The sequence below is a fragment of the Indicator indicator genome, chromosome 2 (assembly GCF_027791375.1).
Source record: "Indicator indicator isolate 239-I01 chromosome 2, UM_Iind_1.1, whole genome shotgun sequence".
Classification (NCBI taxonomy): Eukaryota; Metazoa; Chordata; class Aves; order Piciformes; family Indicatoridae; genus Indicator; species Indicator indicator.
The window spans coordinates 1,051,826-1,069,871 of record NC_072011.1 but is presented as its reverse complement, the minus strand read 5'-3'; the positions used below and the strand labels follow the sequence as shown (position 1 = coordinate 1,069,871).

At 52.5% G+C, this 18,046-nt stretch overlaps 1 protein-coding gene across 1 annotated transcript in view; it reads right to left on the bottom strand.

Moving 5' to 3' along the window:
• The window catches only part of CD109 (CD109 molecule), a 106,370-nt gene extending 93,457 nt beyond the window's left edge, over nucleotides 1–12,913 (bottom strand). The window contains exons 1-2 of the mRNA XM_054398291.1: nucleotides 12,843–12,913; nucleotides 12,197–12,357 (exon numbers count right to left, since the gene is read on the bottom strand). Of these exons, the coding sequence (XP_054254266.1) occupies nucleotides 12,197–12,357; nucleotides 12,843–12,913 (232 nt within the window). The remainder of the gene's footprint in view (nucleotides 1–12,196; nucleotides 12,358–12,842) is intronic.
• Nucleotides 12,914–18,046: the final 5,133 nt, after the last annotated feature.

Here is an 18,046-nt window from a genome sequence, read left to right as displayed (position 1 = left end):
CTCCTTCAGTCTCTCTCCAGCACATTTCTTCTCCAGACCCTTCCCAGCTTCCTTGCCCTCCTCTGCCCTGGCTCCAGCACCTCCACATCTCTCTTGCATTCAGGTGCCCCAAACTGGACACAACACTCCAGCTTCCAGAGAAAGCTTTCTTGACACCAGATCCAGGCTATGAAACCACAGAGCCAATTCAGACCCATCTCAGACTTAAGACTTTTATATATCTAAATTTATTTCCTTCACTCAGTTTTCCCTGTGATGACTACAGACAAGCACACAAACTCCCAGGCATTTGCATATCCTGCTTTCAAGGTACTATTTAGAATGAATCAGAGAATGATTTGGGTTGGAAGGGACCTTCAAAGGCCACCTAATCCAACCTGCTGGCAGTAAGCAAGGACACCTGCAACTAGATCAGGCTGCTTGGAGCCCCATTCATGTGAACTGGAATGACTCCAGGGATAGGGCATACAGGAAGATAGGGAACTCACAGGGAAAAGCAGGTCAAGGAGCAGATCATAGCAGTATTTTGTACCACAGGTCTGGATTAGAGAAGATCCCATCTGGGATCAAGGTGAGAATGGATTGGTAATGACCTTTGAGATCACAGAACCACAGAATGCCAGGGGCTGGAAGGGAGCTCCAAAGCTCATCCAGTCCAACCCCCCTGCCAGAGCAGGGGCACCTACAGCAGCTCACACAGGAACACAGCCAGATGGGGTGGAATATTCCAGAGAGGGAGACTCCACAACCCCCCTGGGCAGCCTCCAACAGCCTTCTGTCACCCTCACAGGCAAAAAGTTCTTCCTCCTGTTTGCATGGAACTTCCTATGGCTCAGCTTCCACCACTGCCCCTTGTGCTGGCATTGGGCATCACCCAGCAGAGCCTGGCTCCAGCTTCTGGGCACTCCCCCTGCACATCTTTAGCACCAGCAAGGAGCTCACCTCTCAGGCTCCTCCTCTCCAAGCTCCAGAGCCCTCAGCTCCCTCAGCCTCTCCTCCTAAGGAAGATCTTCCACTGCCTTCAGCAGCTTTGGGGCTCTCTGCTGGACTCTCTCAAGCAGTTCCCTGAGGTCCTTCTTGAGCTGAGGGGCCCAGAACTGGACACAAGATTCCAGCTGTGGCCTCAGCAGGGCAGAGTAGAGGGGGAGGAGAACCTCTCTTGACCTCCTAACCACAGCCCTTCTAATCCCCCCCAGGCTGCCATTGGCCTTCTTGGCCACCAGAGCACATTGCTGGCTCATGGGCAACTTCCCACCCACCAGGACCCCCAGGGCCTTTTCCCCTTCCCTGCTCTCCAGCAGCTCAGTCCCCAACCCATTCTGCTGCATGAGGTTGTTCTTTCCCAGGTGCAAGCCTCTCCCCTTGCCCTTGTTGAACCTCATTCCATTTCTCCCTGCCCTATTTGTCATCATTATTATCCATTCTGATGTCCATGAAGTAAACACAAAGCTCCTGTTACCGCCATTTAAAGGAGATGCAGTTTTCATTCTGGTATAAATGTGGTGAAATCCTACCAGGACAAAATGTGGCTAAGCCTGCCCCTGGCAGCCACTTGGCAGTGCTCATACCACCCTCCTCCAGTCACTTGCTGCAAAGGGAGCAACATTCCCAAGCCAAATCACCTCTCAAAGTCATTCACTGCAAAAAAAGCATTCAGGATTCATTCAAGTTTCCTCTCACAGAGAGTGGAAGGGGAGGGTGGTTTGTTTTTTCATCTTAGTTTGCTTGTAAAGAGAGCTTCATTTGCTTCCAAACCCCTTCTGAGCTGGTCCTGCTTATTTATTTTGGGGCTAATTCACTGAATTTGTGTTTGAGGTGATTACCAAACCAGCCACAAGTCTCAGCTCTGCCTTCACAGAGAGACAGCAGAGCATGGGAGCCAGCAAGGCTCCTGGTGCAGACAGCCCTCAGAGTCTCATCTCCCTAGCCTCTGCAGTCTGAAGCTTGGTGCTTGAGAAGCCACAATCAGTGTCTTCAACAGACCTTGATCATATTTTCCACCCACACCACCCGGGACACGGAGTTCTAGAACTCATTTCCACCTTCTGTCTGGTTAGAACTTGCCTCCTGAGATACCTGAAATCTGATCCTCTGCTTTCCCCTGGAATTTTGCCAGTCAGTTTGCAACCTCCTTGAGGAGTGCCTCAAACCCAGGCACCCCAGGTGCCTATCACAGAATCACAGCAACATTCAGGCTGGAGAAGCCCCTCAGGAGCACCAAGCCCAACCATTAACCCTACTCTGCAAGGGGCACCCCTAAACCACAGCCCCAAGCACCACAGCCAAACCACCTTCAAACACAGCCAGCCTTGGGCACTCCACCACCTCCCTGCCCAGCACATTCCAAGCCCTGACCACTCTGCTGCCTAAGGGCCACTCTAAACCTCCCCAGGGGCAGCTTGAGGCTCTGCCCTCTTCTTCTCTCACTAATCACCTGGCAGAAGAGACCAGCACCAACCTCTCCACAGCCTCCTTGCAGGGAGCTGCAGACAGCCAGGAGGTCTCCCCTCAGCCTCCTCTCTTTCACACTAACCAGCCCCAGCTCCTTCAGTCTCTCTCCAGCACATTTCTTCTCCAGGCCCTTCACAGCTTCCTTTCTAATTACTCACAGAAAGTATTTCTGTGCAAACATCTGAGCACAGCATTTGCTTCTCTTTTGAGCACTACAACATTGCTTACAAGCCTTCACCTCTTGGTGCCTTTAAGCCAGCATCCCACATACCTTTTCCACAGGACTGCTGTCTCACCTTGCTGCCCAGCCAGTGAATAATCTTTTATTCCTTAACACAAGCAGAACTATGCAGTTATCCTGGTTAATCACAGCCCTTTTCCCCCTGATTATTTCCCATACTGCCAGAATGAGTTTAAAATCACAGCATCACAGAATGTTACAGGTTGGAAGGGACCTCCAAAGCTCATCCAGTCCAACCTCCCTGCCAGAGCAGCATCACCCAGGGTGGCCCACACAGCAATGCATCCAGGTGGAGTTGGAGAGGCTCCAGAGCACCATGGGCAGTGTTCAGGTGGCACCAGGCTGAGTGGTGCTGTTGATACCCCAGAGGGACAGGATGGGATCCAGAGGGACCTGGACAGGCTGCAGAGGTGGTGCCCAGGTGAACCTCATGAGGGTCAACCAGAGCAAGTGCAGGGTTCTGCACCTGGGCTGAACAATCCTCACTGGCAAGACAGGCTGGGGGAGGAGGGGAGAGAAAGCAGCCCTGAGGAAAAGGACTTGGGGGTGCTGGTGGGGGAGAAGCTGGCCAGGAGCAGGCAGTGTGAGCTTGCAGCACAGAAGGCCAAGGGCAGCCTGGGCTGCATCCACAGCAGCACTGCCAGCAGAGCCAGAGAGGTGATTCTGACACTTTGCTCTGCTCTGCTCAGACCTCCCCTGCAGTGCTGTGTGCAGCTCTGGAGCCCTCAGCACAGGAAGGACATGGAGCTGATGGAGAGGGGCCAGAGGAGGCCAGGAAAATGCTCAGGGGCTTGGAGCAGCTCTGCTAGGAGGACAGGCTGAGGGAGCTGGGGGTGTTCAGCCTGGAGAAGAGAAGGCTGCAGGGACACCTAAGAGCAGCCTGCCAGGACCTGAAGGGGCTCCAAGAAGGCTGCAGAGAGACTGTTTGCAAAGGGCTGCAGGGACAGGAGCAGGGACAATGGCTTCAAAGCAGAGCAGAGCAGCTTGAGATTGGATGTGAGGAAGAAGTTGTGCAGCAGGAGGGTGGTGGAACACTGGCACAGGTTGCCCAGGGAGGTGGTTGAGGCTCCATCCCTGGAGATCTTGCAGGTGAGGCTGGAGAGGGCTGTGGGCAAGCTGCTCTAGTTGGGGATGTCCCTGCTGAGTGCAGAGGGCTTGGACTGGATGAGCTGTGGAGGTCCCTTCCAGCCCAACCCAGGCTGTGATTCTATGATTCATTCCCTATTACTTTACAACTTACTACTCCTAGTACTCTCCACTGTGTCACACACTGCCATGGCCAGAACCATATAATTAAGTATGCAAAGCCTGCTGCTGGTAAGGGCAGGTTTTCCATTGTCTGTTTGGATGATCACTGCGTGTCTAAGCTCGACAGATGTTCTCACAAGCTCTAGCAGGATTCATAAACCCTAGTTGAGTATTTATCAGGCTCTAGCCTGTTAGCAAGTGCATTTGCTTCACTGTAAAGAGCAGCAGCGCAAATTAATGACCATGCAGTGCAAGCCATTTACAGGGAACCCCAACTACCTGTGCTGTTATAAAATAGTCTCCTCAGTTCACAAAATACTTCTCACTCCCCTTGTCTTAAGTAGATTATGTTCTATCTTAAATACACTCATAGAATTGTCAGGCTTGGAAGGGACCTCAAGGACCATCCAGTTCCAACCCCCTGCCATGGGCAGGGACACCTCACACCACAGCAGGTTGCTCACAGCCACATCCAGCCTGGCTGCAAAAACCTCCAGGGATGAGGCTTCCACCACCTCCCTGGGCAACCTGTGCCAGTGTCTCCTAACATCCAATCTGAATCTCCTCACTTCTAGTTTTGCTCCATTCCCTCCAGTCCTATCACTCCCTGACACACTAGAAGGTCCCTTCCCAGATTTCTTGTAGCCCTCTTCAGATGCTGGAAGGCCACAAGAAGGTCTTCTCAGAGCCTTCTCCTCTGCAGACTGAACTCTCTCAGTCTGTCTCCATACCCAAAGCCCTAACTCAATCTTATTCTTAAGAACTCAAAACACTCACAGAGTCAGGTGAATGAAGGCAGCTCCTGAGTGAAGTCACCATCCCTGGAAGTGTTTAAAATAAGACTGGATGAGGCCCTTAGTGCCATGGTTTAGTTGATTAGATGGTGTTGGGTGACAGGCTGGACTGGGTGATCTCAGAGGTCTTTTCCAAGCTGGTTAATTCTGTGATTCTGTGACTCAGGGAAGCTTTTCTTACAGCTAATCCTCCTTGCAATTTACTTGCTGCTTGCTCTTTGCAAGTGATTCTAAGACCACAAAGGAAAGCAGGTTTGCAGGATGTCAGGGGTTGGAAGGGACCTCTGGAGAGCTTCCAGTCCAAGTCCCTGCCAGAGCAGGACTAGAGAATCCAGCACAGGTCACACAGGAACACATCCAGACAGGGCTGCAAAGGCTCCACACAAGGAGACTCCACAACCTCTCTGGGCAGCCTGCTCCAGGGCTCTGGCACCCTCCCAGTCAAGAAGTTCCTCCTCCTGTTGAGGTGGAACCTCCTGTGCTGCAGTTTCCATCCATTGCCCCTTGGCCTGTCCCAAGCTGCAACTGAGCAGAGCCTGTCCCTGTCCCCTCCCTCCTGACCCCCACCCCTCAGCTATTGATAGACATTGATCAGATCCCTCTCAGCCTTTCCTCTCCAGACTAAGCACCCCCAGGGCTCTCAGCCTCTCCTCCCCAGGCAGTGCTCCAGTCCCTTCAGCATCCTTGGAGCCCTCCCTCGGACTCTCCCCAGCAGATCCCTGTCCCTCCTGAACTGGGAGCCCAGAACTGGATGCCTCCTTGCAATTTACTTGCTACTGGCTCTCTGCAAGTGATTATAACACCAACATGGAACAAGAGACTTTTCAGAAGCTGTCACAACCAAGGTGTAAGATTCCTCCTGCACTGCAGTGGTTTAAGCTAGTACCTAGAGCCCCTCACTTAGAAATTAGTTGTGATAAGGACAACTCCAGAGACAACTTAGTCATGGATAAACAGTGTAAGGGGTTGGACAGAGAATGATAATGATGATAACAACAGAGAGGTTAATATCATTCCACTGGTGCTTTGATAAACCTTCTATCTTGCAGCAAAGTTTGGTTGTTCTGCTTTGCCTGCTGGCTCTTTGCTGCTCCGCTTCTGCCTCTGTGCTGTGCTATCCTCCCTCTGACCTTGGCCTTATCTGTTTTACTCCTTCAAAGGTAAAGGGGGGGAGGGGAGAGAGAGGGAGTGTGTAGTTGTAAAACTGTCTTGGGGCCCTCCGTCCCCAAGAGAGGGCAAAGAGCTGAATCAAAGGTTCAGAGGGGTCCTGTGCTGCTATTTTTGCTATATATATTTATATATATATGTAAATACACTCTGGACATGTTTATTGCTTTATTATACTGCTACATTTGCTTTATTTTATAAACACAATTCCAATTAGCTTCCATGTTCTGAGTGTGGTGAGATTTGCTCTCTGGGGCAGATTTCAAATTAAAAAAAAAGGTTTTGGCGGGGAATCTAATGGAAGCCCTAACAGTGCACTGCTACACACTGCAAGGGCTGGGGAGCAAACCCTGCCAGACCACAGCTCCTGCCAGTTCAAACTCCATCTTTACTGATCAATGACTGCATAAATATCACAGCATCAGAGTACATTACTGGTTGGAAGGGACCCAGTCCAACCCCCCTGCCAGAGCAGCAGCACCCAGGGCAGGCCACACAGCAATGCATCCAGGTGGGGTTGGAAAGGCTCCAGAGAAGGAGACTCCACAACCTCTCTGGGCAGCCTGCTCCAGGGCTCCCTCACCCTCACACCAAAGAAGTTTCTCCTCCTCTTGAGATGAAACCTTCTCTCTTCCAATTTGTCTCCAGTGCTCCTTGGCTTCTTGCTGTGCAGCACCCAGCAGAGCTTGGCCCCCTCCACTTGACCCCCAGCCCTCAGCTCTTGAGAGACATTGATCAGATCCCCTCTCAGCCTTCTCTTCTCCACACTAAACAGCCCCAGGGCTCTCAGGCTCTCTTCCCAGGGGAGATGCTCAAGTCCCCTAAGGATCCTCCTGCCTCTCCCTTGGACTCTCACCAGCAGCTCTCTGTCTCTCTTCAACTGGGGAGCCCCAGACTGGACACAGGATTGCAGCTGTGGTCTCAGCAGGGCAGAGCAGAGCAGAGGGGGAGCAGAACCTCCCTAGCCCTGCTGGCCACACTTTGCTTGCTGCACCCCAGGACCCCATTGGCTCTCTTGGCCACCAGGGCACATTGCTGTCCCATGCAGAACTTGCTGCCCACCAGCACTCCAAGCTCTTTCTGCATGGAGCTGCTCTCCAGCAGGGCAGCCTCTAACCTGTCCTGCTGCCTGCTGTTGTTCCTCCCCAGATGCAGGACCCTGCCCTTGTCCTTCTTGAACTCCATGAGCTTTGCCTGCAGCCAGCTCTCAGCCTGTCCAGCTCTGGTTGGATGCCAGCACAGCCTGAGGGGTGTCAGCCACTCCCCAGTTTGGTGTCATCAGAACTTGCTGAGGGTACTCTCAATGCCCTCAGTCAGGTCACTGGTAAAGACATTGAACAAAACTGGGCCCAGCACTGATCCCTGCATGGCAAAAGTGACTCTGCACTGCAATCACTGCCAAGGAAGCCATCCATGCCTCCAGCTGAACTTGCCTGTTACTGCTATCATCTTGTTGCTGCTGACCCAGGAAAGCCAAGAGCTCTGATTGCACACAAGCCTTTGATGCCTTCAGTCAGACTGAGGACCTGGCACTGCATCTCCACAGAAAAATGTGTCAAGGCTTGGTGCAGAGCACAGGAACAGCTTCCAGCTGGTGATGCATGCTTCTCTGCAATCCACTCCAGACAAGCAAAACCTCTTCTCTCCCATTCTCTCTTTATTCTTTTGGGTTGTGCTTGCTTGCACAGTTTTCCTGTGGCAGCAGCATCCTGTTTGCAAACACTCAGTTGCTCTGTTTCCACTACAGTTCATCTAATTGACCTCACTGCTGTACCAAAACATTGGTCTTAAGCCATCTCCCTGGACCCAGCACTGCTCCCTGGGGAGCACCACTGCCCACAGGCCTCCAAGCTGATTCTGTGCCACTGCTGACAACCCTCTGAGCTCTGTTATGGAGCCAGTTTGCAATCCACCTCACAGCCCAGCCATCTGTGCTGCATTTCCTGAGCTGTCCTATGAGGATGTTATAGGAGATGGCATCAAAAGCCTTACTGACACGAACTTTTGTCCTGTACCCTCACTTTTTTCATGGGACCTCTTGCAGAAAGGGAGTCTCCATCCTCCTGGTAGCCACCCTTTCTGTACTGCTCCATGGGAGGGCAAGCACTCTGATTCTTATAGAGGAAATAAAAGAGACACCAGGATATCCCTTAGGCCACCATTATCCCTAGAGGTTTGCAAGGCCAGGCATTGAGCAATCTGCTCTGGTGGAAGGTGTCCCTGCCTGTGGCAGGGGGGTTGGAACTGGATGATTTTCAAGGTCCTTTCCAACCCAAACCATTCTATGAATATATGAGTCTACAAGGGGAAAAATGACTGTGCCTCCAATTCTGCAAGAACTTTTTATGGAACTCACTCAGAAATTCAGACTACACTGAGCTGCTGCTGGAGAATCAGAACTCATCCATCCAGCGACTACAGAAGCACTTTGTCACAGGTATGGGAGGGTTGTTAAACTTAGGCACTCAGCTGAACTCAGCCTGCAAGGTTAAACAGCACTAATACAAGCACTACACTCAGCCTGCCCTCTGTCCCCAGAATCCCATTCCCAGCCCTGCTCCCACCTCGGCTCCATCGGCACAGATGTTGGCACTCGGAGCCAGGGAAGCTCTCTGCCAAAGAAAATATTGAACAAAATAATAACAACTTTATGCTTTAGGCAAAACAACCTCTCTCAAAGCAGTTAATCCCCTGCTGTTGCTGTCACTGTGCAGGGAAAAATACAGAGCATAGAACTGAGCCAGCTTGGGCAGCAGTGCCATGGAACTTGCAGCCTAAACGAGGCAGAGGGAGCAGCTCCAGCTCTCTGCATAGTCAGCCAACAACTCCAACTGCACCCTGACTCCCTGATTTTGCATGACACATCCTACTGAACATGGCAATCACAGAATGGTAGGGGTTGGGACCTCCAGAGATCCTCCAGTCCAACCCCCTGCCAGAGCAGCAGCACCCAGGGCAGGCCACACAGCAATGCATCCAGGTGGGTTTGGAAAGGCTCCAGAGAAGGAGACTCCACAACCTCTCTGGGCAGCCTGCTCCAGGGCTCCCTCACCCTCACACCAAAGAAGTTTCTCCTCCTCTTGAGATGAAACCTTCTCTCTTCCACTTTGTCTCCATTGCTCCTTGGCTTCTTGCTGTGCAGCACCCAGCAGAGCCTGGCCCCCTCCACTTGACCCCCAGCCCTCAGCTCTTGAGAGACATTGATCAGATCCCCTCTCAGCCTTCTCTTCTCCACACTAAACAGCCCCAGGGCTCTCAGGCTCTCCTCACAAGAGAGACCTTCTATTCACTTAATCATTCTCAAGGCCTCCTTGGAATCCCTCCAGCAGTTTCCTGTCTCTCTGGAACAGAGGATCCCAGAACTGGACACAATACTCCAGACGAGGCCCCACCAGGGCAGAGCAGCGGGGGAGGAGAAGCTCCCTGAATGAAGCTCATCAGCCTCATGCACACCACCAGAACAGTAACAGCACTGTATTACCCTCTCTGGGTAACTTAACAGGCCCAAGTGAGAGATAAAGGAACACTTCTGGGCACTAACATAAGCAGCAGTGATGTCATTTAAAGAAGATGCTGTGTGCTTGGGAGACAGACGGAGGGTCCTACCCTCAACAGCAACAGCTGGACCAGTAAAAGCCCCTCCAGTCTTCCTCTGCTCACATCCTTAGACTAACATCAGCCACAACAACATCACTACATATTTTAGCACAGCATCACAGTACTTTAGAGGCTGGAAGGGACCTCCAGAGATCATCCAGTCCAACCCCCCTGCCAGAGCAGGGGCACCTACAGCAGCTCACACAGGAACACAGCCAGATGGGCTTGGAATATCTCCAGAGAGGGAGACTTCACAACCCCCCTGGGCAGCCTCCAACAGGCTTCTCTCACCCTCACAGGCAAAAAATTCTTCCTCCTGTTTCCATGGAACTTCCTATGGCTCAGCTTCCACCACTGCCCCTTGTGCTGGCATTGGGCATCACCCAGCAGAGCCTGGCTCCAGCCTCTGGGCACTCCCCCTGCACATCTTGAGCACCAGCAAGGAGCTCACCTCTCAGGCTCCTCCTCTCCAAGCTCCAGAGCCCTCAGCTCCCTCAGCCTCTCCTCCTAAGGAAGATCTTCCACTGCCTTCAGCAGCTTTGGGGCTCTCTGCTGGACTCTTTCAAGCAGTTCCCTGAGGTCCTTCCTGACCTGAGGGGCCCAGAACTGGACACAAGATTCCAGCTGTGGCCTCAGCAGGGCAGAGTAGAGGGGGAGGAGAACCTCTCTTGACCTCCTAACCACAGCCCTTCTAATCCCCCCAGGACGCCCTTGGCTTTCTTGGCCATCAGAGTACATTGCTGGCTCATGCAAGCAAGCAATCAGTTGGTTTGAGTTTGGTTTAGGTTTGTATGAAAATATTGCCAGAAAAGGTCTGAAGAGGAAATTGTGAACTTAAAAGGGCAAGCTCACTGCTAACAGCATGACAAATGTCTCCAAGTTATTTCTCCACAGAATAAGAAGCGTCCTTTATCCACTACTGAATCCTCTGCTGGGTCTAGGCCAATAGTCTTAGTCTGTACTTTTGAATGAGTAAAATCTCAATGTGGCAGGCTGCACCTCATGGAGATTTAGGATTAAAAGCCACAGGCATGATGAGCAGCCTGGTTTTACTTGCATGGAGATTTCAGGTGCTAGCAAATACACCCTCCTAAATTAACTGCCTTAGGCATGCATCAGAACTGTTATTCTTAGGCTGGGACACAAACAGATCAGATGCATAAATGTTATTTAACTCAGGGAGGAACACTGAGATTAGTTGGTTTGTGGTTATTATAATTAGCAACAGTACTACAGGAGATTTGCAGTGGGTTTAGGCTTTTCCACTGGTTGCTGGAGGAGAATAAATCTGATGGAGAGGCTGAAGGAGCTGGGGCTGGTTAGTGTGAAAGAGAGGAGGCTGAGGGGAGACCTCCTGGCTGTCTGCAGCTCCCTGCAAGGAGCTTGTGGAGAGGTTGGTGCTGGTCTCTTCTGCCAGGTGATTAGTGACAGAACAAGAGGGAAGAGCCTCAAGCTGCCACTGGGGAGGTTTAGAGTGGCCCTTAGGCAGCAGAGTGGTCAGGGCTTGGAATGTGCTGGGCAGGGAGGTGGTGGAGTGCCCAAGGCTGGCTGTGTTTGAAGGTGGTTTGGCCCCCTCCACTTGACCCCCAGCCCTCAGCTCTTGAGAGACATTGATCACATCCCCTCTCAGCCTTCTCTTCTCCACACTAAACAGCCCCAGGGCTCTCAGGCTCTCTTCCCAGGGGAGATGCTCAAGTCCCCTAAGCATCCTCCTGCCTCTCCCTTGCACTCTCTCCAGCAGGTCTCTATCTCTCTTCAACTGGGGAGCCCCAAACTGGACACAGGATTGCAGCTGTAGCCTCAGCAGAGCAGAGCAGAGGGGGAGCAGAACCTCCCCAGCCCTGCTGGTCACACTTTGCTTGCTGCACCCCAGGACCCCATTGGCTCTCTTGGCCACCAGGGCACATTGCTGTCCCATGCAGAACTTGCTGCCCACCAGCACTCCAAGCTCTTTCTCCATGGAGCTGCTCTCCAGCAGGGCAGCCTCTAACCTGTCCTGCTGGCTGCTGTTACTCCTCCCCAGGTGCAGGACCCTGCCCTTGTCCTTCTTGAACTCCACGAGGTTTGCCTGCACCCAGCTCTCAGCCTGTCCAGCTCTGGTTGGATGCCAGCATAGTCTAGCAGTTGTCAGCCAGCCCCCATTTGGGTGTCATCAGAGAATTGCTGTAGGTGCTCTCCATTCCTTCAGCCAGGTCATTGATAAAGATACTGGACTTCCTATCACGCTCAGGTCCTCCTGCCATAAGCAGCAGCTAGCTCCAGGTTCTGTCCCCCCTTGTTTGACCCTTACCATCAGCCCCCTGGCTTCCCTCTCGGCAACAAGCCTAATCAAAAGCTCCTCTTCGTCTCTTTCTTCATCAGCAGCCCCAACTGCATTGACCAGAGCACTCCCTAGCTGCTCACAAACCCCACATCCCTCACACTTTCACCACTAGATGGTTATTTTCAGCATTTCCAACCAGTCAGCACACCCTGCAGCCACTCCCTGGGCCAGCTCAGTCACCCACATCTGCACCCAGTGCCAGCAGAGGACAAGAATATGTTCAGCTGCAGGATTTATTACTCTCAGTTAAAATACAGTTTGCTATTTTAGTACCGTTTAGAAGCTGTGATATTTTGGGAGCAACAAAATATTTGTGGGGGAAGAAAAAAAAACAAAGGCAAATTTAGATCCTTGCAGGCAGCTTCAGTCTCTTACCTTTCTCAAAGACCATCTCCCTTCTGAGGACAGTCTCATTATCCCTGATGACTTCTCCCCGGACAGTGACCTGTGCTGGGCTGTCCGGCAGCAGAGCCACCCCCACGGTCACGTTTGCTCCAGGTCTGATGCTCCAGGGAGCTACCACCAGGAACGTAGGTCTGGAAAATCCAAACGGGAGAGGCAGAAGGGGCAGGGAGTGAAACGCCAGCGCCCAAAATAAAGTACCAGCGCCCGCAAAACAAGGTCGCAAAGCTCCTGTGCTGGAGGGGATGCTCACTCCCAGGCGCTGCGCAGCACAGCAGGGCTTTGCCGAAGGGGGGGACAGGGCAGCGCTGTTCTGCTCCCTCCCCGGGCAGGCTGCTGGGCACGGAGACAGGCAGGAGGCTGCCGGGCACGGAGGGAGACAGGAGGCTGCCAGGCACGGAGACAGGCAGGAGGCTGCCGGGCACGGAGGGAGACAGGAGGCTGTCGGGCACGAAGATAGGAGGCTGCTGGGCACGGAGGCAGGAGGCTGTCGAGCACGGAGGCAGAAGGCTCCGGGCGGGCAGCCCCCACCGCCCCCCGCTGCCTCCGCGCCGGGCTAGGAGAAGAGGGAAGAGGAAGCGCCGCCCCCCACAGCCCCGTCCTGCCCGGCCCCACGTACCCGGCCGCCGCGGAGCTGCAGAGGAGGAGGAGGCCGAGGAGCAGGGTGCCAGCCCGGCGGGTCCTTGCCATGCCGCTCGCTGCCCGCGGTGGCCGCCGCTATGCGCAGGGCCGGGACACGGGAGGAGGCTCCGCGGGCGGGGGAGGGAGGGAGTGAGGGAGGTGGCAGGGAGGGAGGGATGGGAGAGGAGAGGTTGCCGCTGCCCAGGGGCAAGGCGCGGCTCCGGCGGGCAGACTGCAGCAGAACCCGCGGGGGCGTTCCTGGGGTAGGCACCGGGGGGAGCGGGGCAGGAGAACCGGGCAGCGGAATGTGGAATCACATCGAATGGGTTGGGTTGGAAGGGATCCCAAAGATCATCGAGTTCCAAGCCCCTGCCTTGGGCAGGGACACCTCCCACTAGAGCAGGTTGCTGTAGGCACCGTCCAACCTGGCGTGAACGCTGCCAGGGCTGAAGCCTCCACACGTACACACACACATCTATATCCACGGGTGCATGCTCACTCCCCACAGCCCTCCCACCCCTCATCTTCAGGCAGATGCTGCTGGGGAGCAGGTGGGATTCTCAGGCAAGCACAACAGCCTCCAAAAGAAACACGGGGGGGAATAGTTTTCAGGCTGGCATCCTGCAGAGTGGCAGCCTGCTGATGGGAACTGCCTGTTTATATGCTGACTTTGCATTCTGGAGACTGAGAGAGACTTTGGGGAGCCTTGGAAAGACTTGGGGAGACTTGGAGAGCCCACCAAGGCATGGGGTCAGGCTCAGGGTGAAGTGAGGAATGGTTCTGGGTCTGAACTGGGTGCTGTCAGGAAATGAAGGAACCTCATAGGTGATGAAGAGAGACTGAAGGAGCTGGGGCTGGTTAGTGTGAAAGAGAGGAGGCTGAGGGGAGACCTCCTGGCTGTCTCCAGCTCCCTGAAAGGAGGTTGTGGAGAGGTTGGTGCTGGTCTCTTCTCCCAGGTCATCGGTGACAGAAGAAGAGGGCAGAGCCTCAAGCTGCCCATGGGGAAGTTTAGAGTGGCCCTTAGGCAGCAGAGTGGTCAGGGCTTGGAATGTGCTGGGCAGGGAGGTGGTGGAGTGCCCAAGGCTGGCTGTGTTTGAAGGTGGTTTGGCTGTGGTGCTTGGGGCTGTGGTTTAGGGGTGCCCCTTGCAGAGTAGGGTTAATGGTTGGGCTTGGGGATCCTGAGAGGCTTTTCCAGCCTGAATGCTGAATGTAGCTCTGGCTGCATTGTGCTCTGTGCCCAGTGTCTGCAAAATAAGCTCATGTCTGCAGCTTAACCCATTTCCCAAGCCCAAAAAGTGGAGTGAAGCAGCCTGGGTGAGATTCTGCTCCTTTAGCACATCAGTTGGAACTGTGTAGACTAGACATAAGGATGTTTTGATTCATCTGTGTTCTGGCACAAGTCTAATATGTTCAGACATTCCACCCAGTTCTGGAAGTCTGCCTCTTCAGAATTACTGAGCTGGCATCCCCTGTGCTGAGTTACTCAGACAAAAATAGTCAGGTATAAAATAACCCTGAAGAGAAGCATCACATTTATTTTTTTTTTCTTATGAAAGTCAGATATAGAATCACAGAATCATAGAATTAGAGAATCACAGATTCATAGAATCATAGAATTACAGAATCAGAGAATCACAGAATCATAAAATCACAGAATCACAGAATCATAGAATTAGAGAATCACAGAATCATAGAATCAAAGAATCACAGAATCACAGAATCAGAGAATCATAGAATGGTCCAGGCTGGAAGGGACCTCCAAAGCTCATCCTCTCTGCAGTCAGCAGGAACATCCTCAACTAGATCAGGTTGCCCAGAGACCTCTCAAGTTTACACACCTACCCATGATACATCTCCTGAATGAAAATAACACTTTCAGAATCATTCAGTGCTATTGCAGAAGGTTAATCACAGAATCACAGCAACATTCAGGCTGGAGAAGCCCCTCAGGAGCACCAAGCCCAACCATTAACCCTACTCTCCAAGGGGCACCCCTAAACCACAGCCCCAAGCACCACAGCCAAACCACCTTCAAACACAGCCAGCCTTGGGCACTCCACCACCTCCCTGCCCAGCACATTCCAAGCCCTGACCACTCTGCTGCCTAAGGGCCACTCTAAACCTCCCCAGGGGCAGCTTGAGGCTCTGCCCTCTTCTTCTCTCACTAATCACCTGGCAGAAGAGACCAGCACCAACCTCTCCACAACCTCCTTGCAGGGAGCTGCAGACAGCCAGGAGGTCTCCCCTCAGCCTCCTCTCTTTCACACTAACCAGCCCCAGCTCCTTCAGTCTCTCTCCAGCACATTTCTTCTCCAGACCCTTCCCAGCTTCCTTGCCCTCCTCTGCCCTGGCTCCAGCACCTCCACATCTCTCATGCATTAAGGTGCCCCAAACTGGACACAACAGAGCAAACAGTGCTGTTTGATAAGTATCAAACCCAAAGCACTACACAACTTAAAATGCAGGGGGGAAATCAGATTTAAAAAAATTATGACAGCCAAGGGTTTGAAGGCTCAATGCCCTCTCCTGCTTTCAGTGTTCAAGGTGAGCCTGGCTGATCCCTCAGCAGGCAGATGGTGGTGCAAACAAAGCATTTTTCCATGAAATGAGGCAAATTCAGGGCAACCTGAAAGGCTTTGTCATGTGGCAATCTGAACTGGACGATCACTGTAGTCTCCTCCAGCACAATAGTCTGGCTTTGCAAAAACTCAGCCACTTGCCTTATGCATCACTGAACTGAAGGCCTGCAGCAAAGCTCATTTAAGTGTGGATAAATCTTTTAATTACTCTCAATAGGCTTTGGATGAGGTCCTAGCAGAAACTGTGATTCAGTAGCTCGTGGAACTGGGAAGGAATCAGAGAGACACAGAACGTTGGGGGATGGGAGGGACCACGAAAGCTCATCCAGCCCAACCCCCACTGCCAGAGCAGGGTCACCTAGGGCAGGTCACACACCCAGGTGGGTTTGGAAAGTCTCCAGAGAAGGAAACTCCACACCCTCTCTGGGCAGCCTGTTCTAGGGGTCTGTCACCCTCAGAGTCAAAAAGTTTTTCCCTCTGTTCACGTGGAACTTCCTCTGATCCAGCTTGCACCCATTGCCCCCTGTGCTGTCCTTGGACATCTCTGAGCAGAGCCTCGCTCTGTCCTTCCAGCACTCCCCCTGCACATCTTTAGCACCAGCAAGGAGCTCACCTCTCAGGCTCCTCCTCTCCAAGCTCCAGAGCTCTCAGCTCCCGCAGCCTCTCCTCCTAAGGAAGATCTTCCACTGCCTTCAGCAGCTTTGGGGCTCTCTGCTGGACTCTCTCAATCGATTCCCTGTCCCTCTTGAACCAAGGAGCCTGGAACTGAAGGAAGCAAAACTCTGTGTGATCACTCATAAAGAGTGGACAAGAATTACAGTGAATACTAAAAGTAGGTGGGTGGAAGATGATTCTAGAGTAGTAGGAAGGCTTAGATATAAATCTGAAGAGTTTGTGTCTGTAGGAAAAGTAATCCCAGGAACACAGGATATAAAGCTCTCCCAGAAATGCTCAGCTGTAACACTCCTCATGCTGGTTCTGATGATGGAATATGTCTAAATGTTTTACACTAGGGCTGAGGAAGGGTGTGCCCCACACTGAAACTTGCCCTGAGCTGTCAGGGTGGAGTTTCATGAAAATCTGAGATGTATTTCAACTACGATCCCTTTTCCTAGTACCTGAAGACATCTCTCTCTCTCCATAAATCATGTTATTTGCAAAGTCACTTCCAAAGTGGATTTTTGCTCCAGGTGGGTAGGGATTCACCTGGCCAAAGCATAGAATCATAGAATCATAGAGTCATTGAATCATAGAATCATAGAATCATAGAGTCATAGAGTCATTGAATCATTGAATCATAGAATGGTCTGGGTTGGAAGGGATCTCCAAAGCTCATCCAGCCCAACCCCTCTGCACTCAGCAGGGACATCCCCAACTAGAGCAGCTTGCCCACAGCCCTCTCCAGCCTCACCTGCAAGATCTCCAGGGATGGAGCCTCAACCACCTCCCTGGGCAACCTGTGCCAGTGTTCCACCACCCTCCTGCTGCACAACTTCTTCCTCACATCCAATCTCAAGCTGCTCTGCTCTCCTTTGAAGCCATTGCCCCTGCTCCTGTCCCTGCAGCCCTTTGCAAACAGTCTCTCTGCAGCCTTCTTGGAGCCCCTTCAGGTCCTGGCAGGCTGCTCTTAGGTGTCCCTGCAGCTTTCTCTTCTCCAGGCTGAACACCCCCAGCTCCCTCAGCCTGTCCTCCTAGCAGAGCTGCTCCAAGCCCCTGAGCATTTTCCTGGCCTCCTCTGGCCCCTCTCCATCAGCTCCATGTCCTTCCTGTGCTGAGGGCTCCAGAGCTGCACACAGCACTGCAGGGGAGGTCTGAGCAGAGCAGAGCAAAGTGTCAGAATCACCTCTCTGGCTCTGCTGGCAATGCTGCTTTGCATGCAGCCCAGGCTGTGATTTGCCTTCTGTGCTGCAAGCTCACACTGCCTGCTCCTGGCCAGAAGCCAAGTCTTAAATCAGCTCAGCCCTTGGGTAGTGCCAGGATAGGATACTCATTCATGCTGTTCAAAAAGCAGCTGTTTGTCAGTCACCCACAGCAACAGTCATGGATGGGTTGGGTTTTGGTTTAGTTTGGTTTGGTTTTAATGCTGAGGGTGTGGACCCAAAAGCTACATCTTTCCAAACCTTACTCTAGAAACTGAACCTTTGGAAGCTGCTGTCATAGGTCTGGAATGTGTCCTCTATTGGACAACTCTCTAAGGCCTCCTAGCCTGGTTTATAAGCTAAAGATTCACCCTGGGATTTTTCTGACCACTAACAGCACTTCTGGGAATTTTGTTCTTTTTTTTTTTTTTTTCCTTCAAATTGAGTTTACTTTGGATATTAAAATCCAAAACAAAATATATTTAAAGCATCCAGTGCCCAGGATGTTTTTTACTCTTGAGAGAGGTCACAGCATCACAAGACCACAGGAAAATTCAGAGCAGAGGACTCAGAGGGTCATCTAATCCAGGCTGCTGCTCAAAGCAGGTTGAGAAATGAGGTCAGAGAAGGTGACTCAGGGCTTTATGCAGAAAGATGTTGAAAACCTCCAAGGACTCCAAGGGATTTGGGGCTCTGTAGCTTGGAGAGGAGGAGCCTGAGAGGTGACCTCATTGCTGGTGCTGAAGATATGCAGGGGGAGTGCC